We start from the raw sequence: 12,242 nt of genomic DNA, 5'->3' as shown, positions 1-12,242 counted from the left end.
TGTGTTTGTATTACTGTAATTGTTTTTGAAGTTGGGCTAAGCCTTGGGAACATGCTTCTACTTATTTTGTAGCTATTGTACATTTTAGTTACTGAACCTCCTTATGAATGTTTAAAAATCCTTATTAATTCAAAAAACATTTCTTCACCCAGGTTCCTTCTTTGTGTGAAATATCTGAAATCCAAAAATGGCAGCAAATAAGCCCAAAAGTCAAAATTCTTTGGCTCTGCACAAAGTCATCATGGTAGGCAGTGGAGGTGTAGGAAAATCTGCATTAACGCTGCAGTTCATGTATGATGAGGTAAGAGTGTGACAATCATTTTTTTAAAGAAGTGTGTTCTCAGGCTGTATATGAACAGGGAGTCTAATCACTACATTTTAGTTCGTTTGGTAACTGCTTCAGCAAACCTGAGCAGACTACCGGTAGTTCTTTCAGCTGGAAAGATTTTTGTATGGTTTATGGCAGGGGTGTGGAACCTTTCTAACTCTAATTGTTATCTCCCCCACCCCTTGCAGGCCAGGTTTGACACAATGTCAGGCGGCTCTTTTTTGCCCACTGTTTTCTGCAGTGCTTTGAATTGGACTGCTGAAAAATCAGCTGATTGTCGGATTGAGCACTTCTTGCAAGTCAGAGAGGCAGAGTTAGATTAATAAAAGGTTGTAAAATTTTGCCCTCGCTGCTGCTACTATATTTGTTTAAAGAGTCCAAGAGACTTGATCAGCAATAGTTTTTCAGTATTCTTTTATTTACAGCAGTTTAATTTTCAACTTTTAATTAAAATGCTATATTTATACAGTATTTGTACCTATAACTTACAAATAACTAAAAATATAAGTCATATTGTATTACAAATTAATACAGCCAAAGTAACAGTATTGTTTAGCTTGAGTATGAACACAAAGAAAGCAATATTGATTGTAGATACTGATTTTTCTACATTAATTCTTATTCAAACAAACCATCCACTGTTATGAATTCATAGTATTTTGGATTATTTAATTTCAACAAAGCTTCCAAAATAACTCTTTTGCCATTCTATAGGTTCATGCTGCTGGCTGCATATAATTCTCCACAGTTTAATTGATGACTATTTAGGATTGCTCAATTAACAAATATTTGTCAGAATTAAACTGGTCTTTCGTTTGAAGTTCCATTCATTTTTCTCATTCCAACACTCCTCATGTTAACTTTATAGCAAATTGAACCTCTGATAGAACTTCATGTTATCTGCCTAAATATTACTGGATATTGCTGGTGTAGCATAATGGCTGCGTTTGCCTTAAGAGTTAGAAAGTTCCCTGATTACATCTTGCCTCTGCCATGAATTCACCAGGTGGCCTTGGACAAGACACTCTCACAACCTCTGGTCTCTCCCCCACCCCCAGGGCGGTTATGAGAATTACCACTAGATGATGCATGTGAAACACTGAACATTTTAAAGTGCTATATAAATGTTACCAGTATTTGGTCAAGGAATGTTTCTTTGGAATCCCTGGTGGAAGTTACCAAAATAAGACTGACTCTGTTTCATTTCTTGCCAGTTTGTGGAAGACTATGAGCCTACCAAAGCAGACAGCTACAGAAAAAAAGTAGTTTTAGATGGGGAAGAAGTCCAGATAGATATACTGGATACAGCAGGGCAGGAGGATTATGCTGCAATTCGAGACAACTACTTCCGAAGTGGAGAGGGTTTCCTCTGTGTATTCTCTATTACAGAGCTTGAATCTTTTGCTGCTACAGCCGACTTCAGGTAATTGGATGTGTATGAGAGAAACTGGTTTGTTTTAGTGAATTCAGCATCTTATTTTTACTGTGCTAAATTGTAGCTTTGTTCCATGCTTTTCTGGCCTATAATATCGCTGCAGAATATATGTGCATGGTTAACATTAGTCTATACTCCAGGCCTCTCCATCAATAATATTGGAGAGTTTTAAGGAATAAACACCTAAGAAGCAAGGCCCTTGATGGGGATAAGAAACCACTATTATGGCCACAGGGATGGGATGCAGCTAAATAGGAATAGAGGGAAAGTGGCCCTGAATTAAGGATACAGATAAGGCAGACAGCAGAGGCAACAGTCCAAAGAAAAAGAACAACTTGCTGCAAGGAAGGTAAAAGTTGCTTCTTTATGGCTACATTCCATACATTTTTCCACAATCAACATTGTGCTAGTTCACATAAAGCCCCCAGAATCAGCAGACAGAGTCCTTACATAGCCTTAGCAGCTTAATATTGCATTTTTGTTCATCGTAACTGTTGGGTGGCTGCTGTCTGCTGAGTAATGCAGTTCTTATAACACAGATGCATTTTCAAGGTCAAACAGGAGAAACAAAGGAGTTGGAGGTTACAGTTGGCTCAGTCATTCTAGCCAATTACTCAATAACTCTTACACAAATTTACTTTGTTTGTTCAAAAACAATTAAATCACCAACATAAAGTATCTGCCTTGCAATGGGAATCAGGAGCTGCACTCCCAAGATTGATGTTTATAATACAAATATTGCATCATGGTGTAAGAGCTTCATTATTTATTTTGAAAAATGAAGCTTTCCTGAAAAAGGAAGGCATGGCACACCTGGTATCTGAATAAATGTCATATATAACCTATTTTTAATGACACAAAACACTATTGGGTTAGTTACTATGTTGGAAATTCTTGGTTCCTGTTGTGTCCAGCATTAGCTGTTGACATGGCTGGGGATCTTTTTAAAGTTCTGAAGCCATGAAAGATACAAATATGTAGTGACTGCTATATTACTTCTGCTGTGTCATAGAACAGGATTGAATCAGGGGTAGAACACACTTGAATCACCTTGTGGTTGTTTAACGTATTTAAAAGATTTATAGTTTGTCCTTTATTGATGCTGGTACAAAGAGTGGGGTACCACAAAATAAATTACATGAAGTAAAACAAGCTGAGCCACAATAAATGAAAAATTAAGGCATGTGAAAACAGTAGAGGCTGCAACAACCACATGCTTAAACACTTAAAATGCCTGAACAAACAAATATGTGTTAACTTAGAAAGCCTAGTTTACCTTTGTATGCTGTATAATTTTTAAAAGGTAGAAGGAAGCTTAAAATGACTACCGGTCTTTCCAGTTGTTGATTAACTCATTGTGTGCCTACTTGGCATTAAAAGGTTTTGTGTGCTAAACACTCAGTGAATATTCAGTGCCAAATATGGTGACTGTTCTCTTTACTGAATTGGCCACATGGGAGGAAGCAGGCTAGAGTCTGGCTTCAGGCGTTGCACAAACTAGTGCTCACGGTTTGCTCATGGTTTGTTTCATTCCAAACGTGCCACAACTGATAACTGACAACTGATAAGTCAAGGGTTATTTGGAGAAAAATCACAAGCCCAGGTTTCTGCATCGCAACAAGCCAGATGCTTGACTTGTTTCTTCCCTTCTGCATCACAATCAGGACTTGGGAAGGAGCAAGGTACTCCATACATTAAATCGTAGCTTATTTTAAACTATTTTGTGGTGTGCATACTGGGCCACTGTAAACTGAATCACAGTGAATAAGTTTCTTTGCCACTGAACATTGAGGAAGTGTTTGCTAGACAGCATATGATGGACACAATTGGTATAGATTGCCTCTTCATTGTCTCCTAATCAAACTTCAGCATTTAACTTCTGTTAATTCAAGATCACAGATTCCACTGTAGGTTTGCCAAAAGTCCTCTTGAGTGGCAAGGATTCTTTCTTTAAAAATTAATTTTCAAGAAAACAAACATAGAAAATATACGCTCCCCTAACAAATGTCCCTGTCCCTTCCTCTCCAAGATGCATAATTTTTATGGGAAAACATTGCTCCAGAGTTGTACAGTGAGGGGGAAAGTATTTGAACCCCTGCTAAATTTGCCCGTTTGCCCCCTGACGAAGAAATGACCAGTCCATAATTTTAATGGTAGGTTTATTTGTAGCTATGAGAGACAGAATAACAACAGGAATCCCAGAAGACAAAAGTCGGAGATTGATGTGCATTATAATGAGTGAAATAAGTATTTGATCCCCTTGCAAAAGATGACTTAGTACTTGGTGGCAAAACCCTTGTTGGCAATTACAGAGGTCAGACCTTTCTTGTAGGCGGTCACCAGGTTTGCACACATCTCAGGAGGTATTTTGTCCCACTCCTCTTTGCAGATCCTCTCCAACTCAGTAAGATTTCAAGGCTGATGTGTAACTACTCGAACCTTCAGCTCCCTCCACAGATTTTTGATGGGATTAAGGTCTGGAGACTGGCTAGGCTGCTCCAGGACCTTAATGTGCTTCTTCCTGAGCCACTCCTTTGTTGCCTTGGCCGTGTGTTTTGGGTCATTGTCATGCTGGAATACCCATCCTCGACCCATTTTCAATGCCCTGGCTGAGGGAAGGAGAAGCTCACCCAAGATTTGACAATACATGGTCCCGTCGATCGTCCTGTCGATGCGGTGAAGGTGTCCTGTCCCCTTAGCAGAAAAACACCCCCAAAGCATAATATGTCCCCCTCCATGTTTGACGGTGGGGATGATGTTATTGGGGTCGTAGGCAGCATTCCTCCTCCTCCAAACACGGTGAGTTGAGTTGATGGCAAAGAGCTCTATTTTGGTCTCATCTGACCATAACACTTTCACCCAGTTCTCCTCTGGGTCATTCAGATGTGCATTGGCAAACTGCAGACAGGCCTGTACATGTGCTGTCTTGAGCAAGGGGACCTTGTGGGCTCTGCAAGATCTCAGTTCTTCACGGTGTAGTGTGTTATCCACTGTTTTCATAGTGACTATGTTCCCAGCTGCCCTGAGATCATTGACAAGTTCCTCCCGTGTAGTTCTGGGCTGCTTCATCACCGTTCTCCTGATCATTTTAACTCCACGAGATGAGATCTTGCATGGAGCCCCAGACCAAGGGAGATTGGCAGTTCTTTTGTGTTTGTGAATTATTGCACCAGCTCTTGTCACCTTCTCACCAAGCTGCTTGGCAATAGTCTTGTAGCCCAGCCCAGCCTTGTGCAGGTGTACAATCTTGTCCCTGACATTCTTGGACAGCTCTTTGGTCTTGGTCATGGTGACCACTTTGGAATCTGCTGGATTGATTGCTTCTGTCGACAGGTGTCTTTTGTGCAGGTACTGTAACGAGCTGGGATTACAGGTAAGACCTCTCCCTTACAGCAGGTGCTTCTAATCTCAGCTCGTTACATACAGTGAAGATACCAGGTAGCCTGACATCTGGCTGGTTGATAGGGGATCAAATACTTATTTTACTCATTATAATGCACATCAGTCTCTGACTTCTGGGTTTCTGGGGGTTTTCCTGTTGTTATTCTGTCTCTCACTACCATTAAAATTATGGACTGGTCATTTCTTCGTCAGAGGGCAAATGGGCAAATTTAGCAGGGGATCAAATACTTTCCCCCCTCACTGTAAGTAGTGGATGCCACTGTAAATGATGTTCTGTTGAATGTCCAATAAAAGGATATCATGTCGCTATGAAATTGTCCCTGTCCCTTTTTCCAGCTAATGCTTTGACTTCCTTAGTCAATTTTTCTGAAAGTGCTATAAACCAGGTTTTTTGCAAATATTCTAAAGACTTACAGTTGTGGGCAATAATTTGTTGAGCTGCTTTTCAGAAGGAAAATGATCAGTTCTTTGTATGGTAGACTGGCATTTTCATTCTTAAAAAGGTTGGAGTGCAAAGTGGCAAGGATTTTGGATAGCCTTTATCTAGCATGAAATTCATGTTGCAGGAGCTGCCACAGGTGTGTTGGGACAGTAGCTAGTCTGTTAAGCGGGCAGTTGTGACATGACTGTCAGTTAGGTATTTGGGGAGTAATCATGTTGATAGTTTTATAGTTTGATATCAAGGTTAAATTAATCCAAAGGTTAATGACAGTGGTAAAATATAAAGTCTGCTTCACTATCACTTTAAAATATTTCCCTTTTTCTATAAAATACCTAATTTATGTATTGTTTCTGCTTAATAATTCTGAAAGTAAATATCTTCATTAATCTTGATAATCCTCAATAGCGCTACTTGGTCAGTTTTTTACTGATGTTAAACTGCTAATTCTTGTGCTTGGCTTCCCTTGCATTACCATCTCATCTTCAAAGTTATCCTCTTATAAAATTTATAACAGGCTCATCTGTTAGTCCTCTTTATGTGTGCTATCAGTTAACAGTTTATAGCTTCTTACTTGCTACTCCTTTTCTGACTGCTCTCCTGTGTAGGGTCTTTGCAAGTTGCATATTGTGAATACCTAGCACCAAGTTGGTGATAGCACATGATGGGTAACAGCAAAAACATGTTTATTGCACCAAGGTTGTATTAAAGTATCATATCTGAGAAATCAAAGAAGATTAAACTGCATGGGTCTTAAAATGTGTTTTTTCTCTTCTCTTCAGAGAGCAGATTTTAAGGGTAAAAGAAGATGAGAATGTTCCATTTTTGCTAGTTGGTAACAAATCGGATTTGGAAGACAAAAGACAGGTTTCTGTAGAAGAAGCAAAAAACAGAGCTGATCAGTGGAATGTTAACTATGTTGAAACGTCTGCTAAAACACGAGCTAATGTCGACAAGGTAAAAGTTTACCGTTTCCCAAATACATCTTCATAAACCTCTGATTCCACTCGTTGTTTGTCAAGACTAATTATTAATGTTACCCTGACTCTCTTGTGTATTGCTCATTCTTCTTCAAGATGAATGCTCTAACAGGTAGCTGAACAGAAGACATTCAAATGGCTCACTAATGAGTTTTGCTGGGGTTTGTTGGAGTGAAGGAATGGGTTTCCCAAAACCCAAAACTGACTGTGCAGGCAGTTTTAAACTGCACCAAAATCCCTATTTTTCCTTAGCTAAAATGCATAAACTTTGAGCCATTGAGCAAATGCATAACAAGAACACAGCTCTCTCCTTTATCAGTTTGTGACATCAGGGATGACCCTGGCTGGTCTAGGGGAACAGAGCAGACACATCAGTTCCTTTTAGATTTGTCAGCAGCCTTTGACATGGTCGATCATGATCTTCTGGACCACCGCCTCGCAGACTTGGGGATACAGGGCATAGCCCGTAACTGGCTGTGCTCTTTTATCTCTGGTCGGGGACAGAGGGTGGCACTAGGGAGGGAAATGTCGTCGCGCCACTCCTTGGTGTGTGGAGTGCCACAGGGCGCAATTCTCTCCCCGATGCTTTTTAACATCTTTATGCGCCCCCTTGCCCAGATTATCCGGAGCTTTGGGCTGGGCTGTCACCAATATGCTGATGACAATCAGCTCTATCTGCTGATGGATGGCCACACCGACTCGGCCCCGAACACACTGACCAGATGCTTGGAAGCTGTGGCTGGATGGTTTCGTGGGAGCCGATTGAAACTAAATCCTTCGAAGACAGAGGTCCTATGGCTAGGTCGGGATGGCATGGGGATGAGGGACCAACTCCCTTCTCTTGCGGGGGCCCAATTAGTGCCATTGCCTTCCGCTAAAAGTTTGGGTGTAATCCTTGACGCCTCCCTTTCCATGGAGGCGCAAGTTACAGCAACAGCCAAGGCGACATTTTTCCACCTTCGCCGCATCAAGCAGTTGTCCCTTACCTTTCCCGCCCCAACCTGGCCACAGTGATCCATGCGGCGGTCATCTCCAGGCTTGACTACTGTAATTCGCTCTACGCGGGGCTGCCCTTGAAGCTGTCCCAGAAACTCCAGCGGGTGCAGAATGCTGCAGCGAGGCTCCTCACCTCTGCCATGGGAGCATATTCACCCAGTGCTTTTCAAGCTGCACTGGCTCCCGGTGGAGTACAGGGTCAGATTTAAGGTGCTGCTTTTGACCTTTAAAGCCCTTCACGGCCTAGGACCCTCGTACCTACGGGACCGCCTCTCCTGGTATGCCCCACGGAGAGCCTCAAGGTCCATAAATAACAACACTCTAGTGGTCCCAGGCCCTAAGAAAGTTAGATTGGCCTCAACCAGAGCCAGGGCCTTTTCAACTCTGGCTCCGGCCTGGTGGAACGCCCTGCCTCATGAGACCAGGGCCCTGCAGGATCTGATTTCTTTCCGCAGGGCCTGTAAGACAGAGTTGTTCCGCCTGGCCTTTGGCTTGGAGCCAATTTGATTCCCTCCCTCCCTCTCTTTCTTTTTTCTTTTCCTTCTCCTCCTGCGATCAGGCTACATTTTAATATTTTAATGTTCCATTATTTTAATGTTGTATTTTATTTTTGTTTTTAAGTTGTAATCATTCATCTTGTTTTTATTATTGCTTGTAAGCCGCTCTGAGCCCGGCCTTGGCTGGGGAGGGCGGGGTATAAATAAAAAATTACTATTATTGTTGTTGTTATTATTATTATTATTATTATTATTATTATTATTATTATTATGTGCTGACCACAAAAGACACACAGACCGAAATTCAGGAACAACGCCAGAAGCGTGTTCCCGGAGATGATGACCTCTTCCTCCAAGATAAGAGTAGGAAGAGGAAGATCCTTTTATGGTCAGGAGTGCAGGAAGGAAATCCCTTTTATGGTTAAGAGCGCCGGAGCAGGAACATCTGTGATGTCAACCTGCGTGTACAAGCTGACGTGGCTGGGGAAGGGGGAGAGGGTGTCTGGAGGATATATATACTGCATAAAACTTCTCGTTTCTTTGGACTTGCTGTGGATTGATCACGCAAGTGCCTTCTGCTATCCTGAGAGCAGAATAAACTCTTTCTTTGAACCAACCTCGGTGTCATTTGACTTCCTTCCTCCTGTCCCGGAGCAACGCAGACCCAATCGGTGAACTCAAATAAGGCTACAGGAGTTCAAGCAATGGGCTTGAACATTCCCTCTTGTATGCTCAGCTGTAGAGAACATTTCCTGGTTTTTCAAATTACCATTTCCTATGATGCCTCGGTTGCTGCCTGTAAATCAGGGTTGCAATCCATAGTTTTAAGTCCAGTTTGCAGGTAAGTATTTCCAGTTCAGACATCGTGGGAAACTGCAACTTAACAAACCAGAAGCCTTATCGCAATCTGGTGTGAGCAGTGATGGAGCTTCGGGAGGGGGCGTGGCTGGCGCACGTCCCGGGGGTGTGACGTGCCACCTGTGGGGGCATGGCAGCCAACGTGGGCAGGGGGACAGCCGCAATGGCACCCCACTGGGATCGCGCTGCAGGGGGCGGTGCGCTCCCCCCACCCCCCTCTTCCTCCACCAGTGGGGTGGGGGTGAGATGGAGTGTTGATGCTCATTCTCTAACAGACTATGGCCTGAACCTGCTTCCATTTATTCTGAGTGGGATTAATTCCAGTCTAAGGAAAGTAGTTGCTGGCGACTGTGTTGCCCCTATAAAGGGTGTAGGGTGGGTTCTGACTCACATTGTTGAAGGAGATGTGAGCTATAATGCTTATAGGTAAACTGGGGTTTAACATTGTATGAGCTACCGTGTGTGTGTGTGTGTGTGTGTGTGTGTGTGTGTGTGTGTTTAAGTTCTTTCATACTCTTCTTTTAAAGAATTTGATTATATACCCTAGGCAGAAAATGCTAGCGTCGGTGTCTTAATCTCTTTCAAATGAGATGGAAGGCAGTGGTGTTATTTAATCAACTCATGTTTTAATGATCTGGTACAAAGGTGAAAACTTCTTAAATCTTTTGTTTTTTAAAAATGACAACAATAAGAACCCTATAGTTCTTAAAACTTATTCTTCACTAGTTCTAAGTACTAGCTCCTGCCTTGCAGAAAATCTGCTTGGCAAAAGGTTAAGGGGCTTAGTGGTTTAATATGCAAACCTCTCCTTTCTGACCTATATACAAACATGACTGCATAACAGGAAAGTCCTTTTTAAAAACTCAGATGTTAGAAATTGGGTCACTAAATGTAAGTTGGCTTGTTTACTCTGAGCAATGTGGTACTGAATCGTTATTGACTCACTAGAATATGATGGACAGCTGTTTCCTAGAAGTTTTCTTGGCTTCTAATTTGAGCAACTGGTTCTGTAGCACTCAGGAATATTTTCATGCATTAAGGGTCGGTGGCAGGCTAGTTTGCATTTAAGCAAGATCATCCTTACTTCTATAGTTGGGTCACATGCAACATTGATTTACCAGTTTCTGGCATGTGACTTCATATCCGCTTTATGATTTTAGCAAGCTATGCTTAGCATGGCTACTTACATTATTAACAGCAGGTCTGAATAGATATATTTTTGTTTTCTTTCTACGTTCTATAGAATTCTGTTAAAGAAAAATATGAAAACAGTTTTAACCCTACAATACATTACCACTCACAGCTGAAAAGGAATGAAGCAGAACCTCTTAGTTTACTTAATAGCTTAAAAATGCAGGCTTTGATTAATGTAGCACATGTTTGCACACATGTACTAACACTTGTATTTTTCTTTCTAGGTATTTTTTGATTTAATGCGAGAAATCAGAGCAAGAAAGATGGAAGACAGCAAAGAAAAGAATGGAAAAAAGAAAAGGAAAAGCCTAGCCAAGAGAATCAGAGAAAGATGTTGCATTTTATAATCAAAGTTCCAAACTCTCATCATCCCTTGATCATACTAATAAAATCCATAACTTATAGCATGCCATTTGGAGGCTCCTATGACTGAAATTACTCTTAACAGTTTGGAAATTGTAATGTACCACTTAAAGCATGAATTGGGACAGCACTGAAAGTCTTTCACTGAAAAAGTTTAATGTGGCTTCAAGAGAGCAGAATTCAACCCATTTCATAACTTGCTGCCTCTCACCATGGTTCTTCTGAATGTAGAGGGTTTTTTTTCATGGGCAGTCCGTCTTGAACTGTAAACAAAGCATTACTTTCTATCATTTCTCCTAAAGCATACAGTTTTCTATCACCCAAACTTCACTTTGTCTTCTACTGCCTTGGAAACTACAGCAGTGGTCAAAACTAAGCAAAGGTAGTGTATATATGCTTTTTTTTTTTTGCAGTTATAAGAATATGCAAATTAGAGAAGAGAAACGAGCTCTGTTCTCTGCTTCTATTGGAAGTCATTTATACATGGAATTAGCTTAGACAAATGGTATAAACTCATGAGTATATTTGAATATGCCTTAATTTTAAAAAAAAAACTTAAAAAAAGTTAACGTAGTTAAGGGTGTATCTTCCTTGTGATGCACTGAGGTGTGTGCATCACTGTGAAAGTATATCCTTCAGTGTGGAGTGCAGTTTTTGTGAGCAATTTTGCTAACTAGCTGTGTGCTAGCAGTATCTCTGATCAGAAAAGTGTGCCATACTCTGGGTCTTTAATAATCCAGAGCATACTATTAACCTGTGATTCAATGAAGATTGCTTTTGCTTACAGTGGAAGGGCCGTCAAAGACATCTGAGATTGAATATAAAAAGAGGGTGGAGCACATTTCAGTCAGAAGTGGTCACGTATTTCTTAATGCACAGATATTGACGCTGCCCTTTGGCAACTACTTAATTTGGGTAAGGTATCTTCCTAGGGTTGGGGCACAGTGTGGGACAAATAGTCGCTGGTAGTTGTGTACTTAGAGCACAAATTGATCTTGCTCTTAGGGCTGTCTGGAAAATATAAATTTTCCATTTTTCTGTGTTGCTCCCTGTCTAAGGCTTTGGAAATGTTAGCTATGCATTACCTAATGGGAAAGCGTTATAGCTACTTTTTCTGATATCAGTCAAACACCCCACTCTACTTTGCAGTATGGAAATATTGGCCATGTGCTTCCATAATCCCTCATTGATACACTAAAATGTATTGCCCTTTACTGTTCTGCTTTTTGAAATATAATTAGTACATTTAGTATGTGGAATTGAAAGATAAAGCACTATCTGAGGCTTTTAAGTTTCTTGGGTGTAGGTGTAAAGGTTAGATCAGTTACAAAAAACACTTTTTTATATACATGTGTGACTTTATGAAATGACAGTTCAAGATGTGTCTGAGCAAACTAGACAACACATATTTAACATGCTAACAAGTAGACATTAGGAATGTGGCTGTTTAGAGAACACTTGTTTATCAAAAATTTTTGTATGTACATTCTCCTGTAGACGCTACCATGTGCAGAATTAGTTCTTGATGTGCCTGGCCAAGCAGATTGGTCCTCATCTTATTGTGTATTTGTTTTCAGTCTGTCTAACCAGGGAGTTTAACCACTAACATTGATGTTTGTGTAATGGGAACCAAGGTGTTATGAAGCCAATGGACACAGAGAAACTATTGTCATAGGCTGATGCCTTACCAGATTCTTTTTATTTGCTATTTGAGCCATTGACTATGAATAAACTTTCATTTTTAAAAAAA

At 40.9% G+C, this 12,242-nt stretch overlaps 1 protein-coding gene across 3 annotated transcripts in view; it reads left to right on the top strand.

The window, feature by feature from the left end:
- Positions 1–12,242, top strand: part of RALA (RAS like proto-oncogene A) — a 22,312-nt gene extending 10,070 nt beyond the window's left edge. For all 3 annotated transcript variants that reach the window (XM_083578309.1, XM_083578308.1, XM_083578307.1), the window contains exons 2-5: positions 153–301; positions 1,543–1,751; positions 6,387–6,561; positions 10,354–12,242. In XM_083578309.1, coding sequence (XP_083434435.1) covers positions 188–301; positions 1,543–1,751; positions 6,387–6,561; positions 10,354–10,476 — 621 coding nt within the window. In that variant the 5' untranslated portion in view covers positions 153–187 and the 3' untranslated portion in view covers positions 10,477–12,242. The remainder of the gene's footprint in view (positions 1–152; positions 302–1,542; positions 1,752–6,386; positions 6,562–10,353) is intronic.

The sequence above is a fragment of the Podarcis filfolensis genome (assembly GCF_964270895.1).
Source record: "Podarcis filfolensis genome assembly, chromosome: 12".
Lineage (NCBI taxonomy): Eukaryota > Metazoa > Chordata > Lepidosauria > Squamata > Lacertidae > Podarcis > Podarcis filfolensis.
This window is presented reverse-complemented; position numbering and strand designations above follow the sequence as displayed.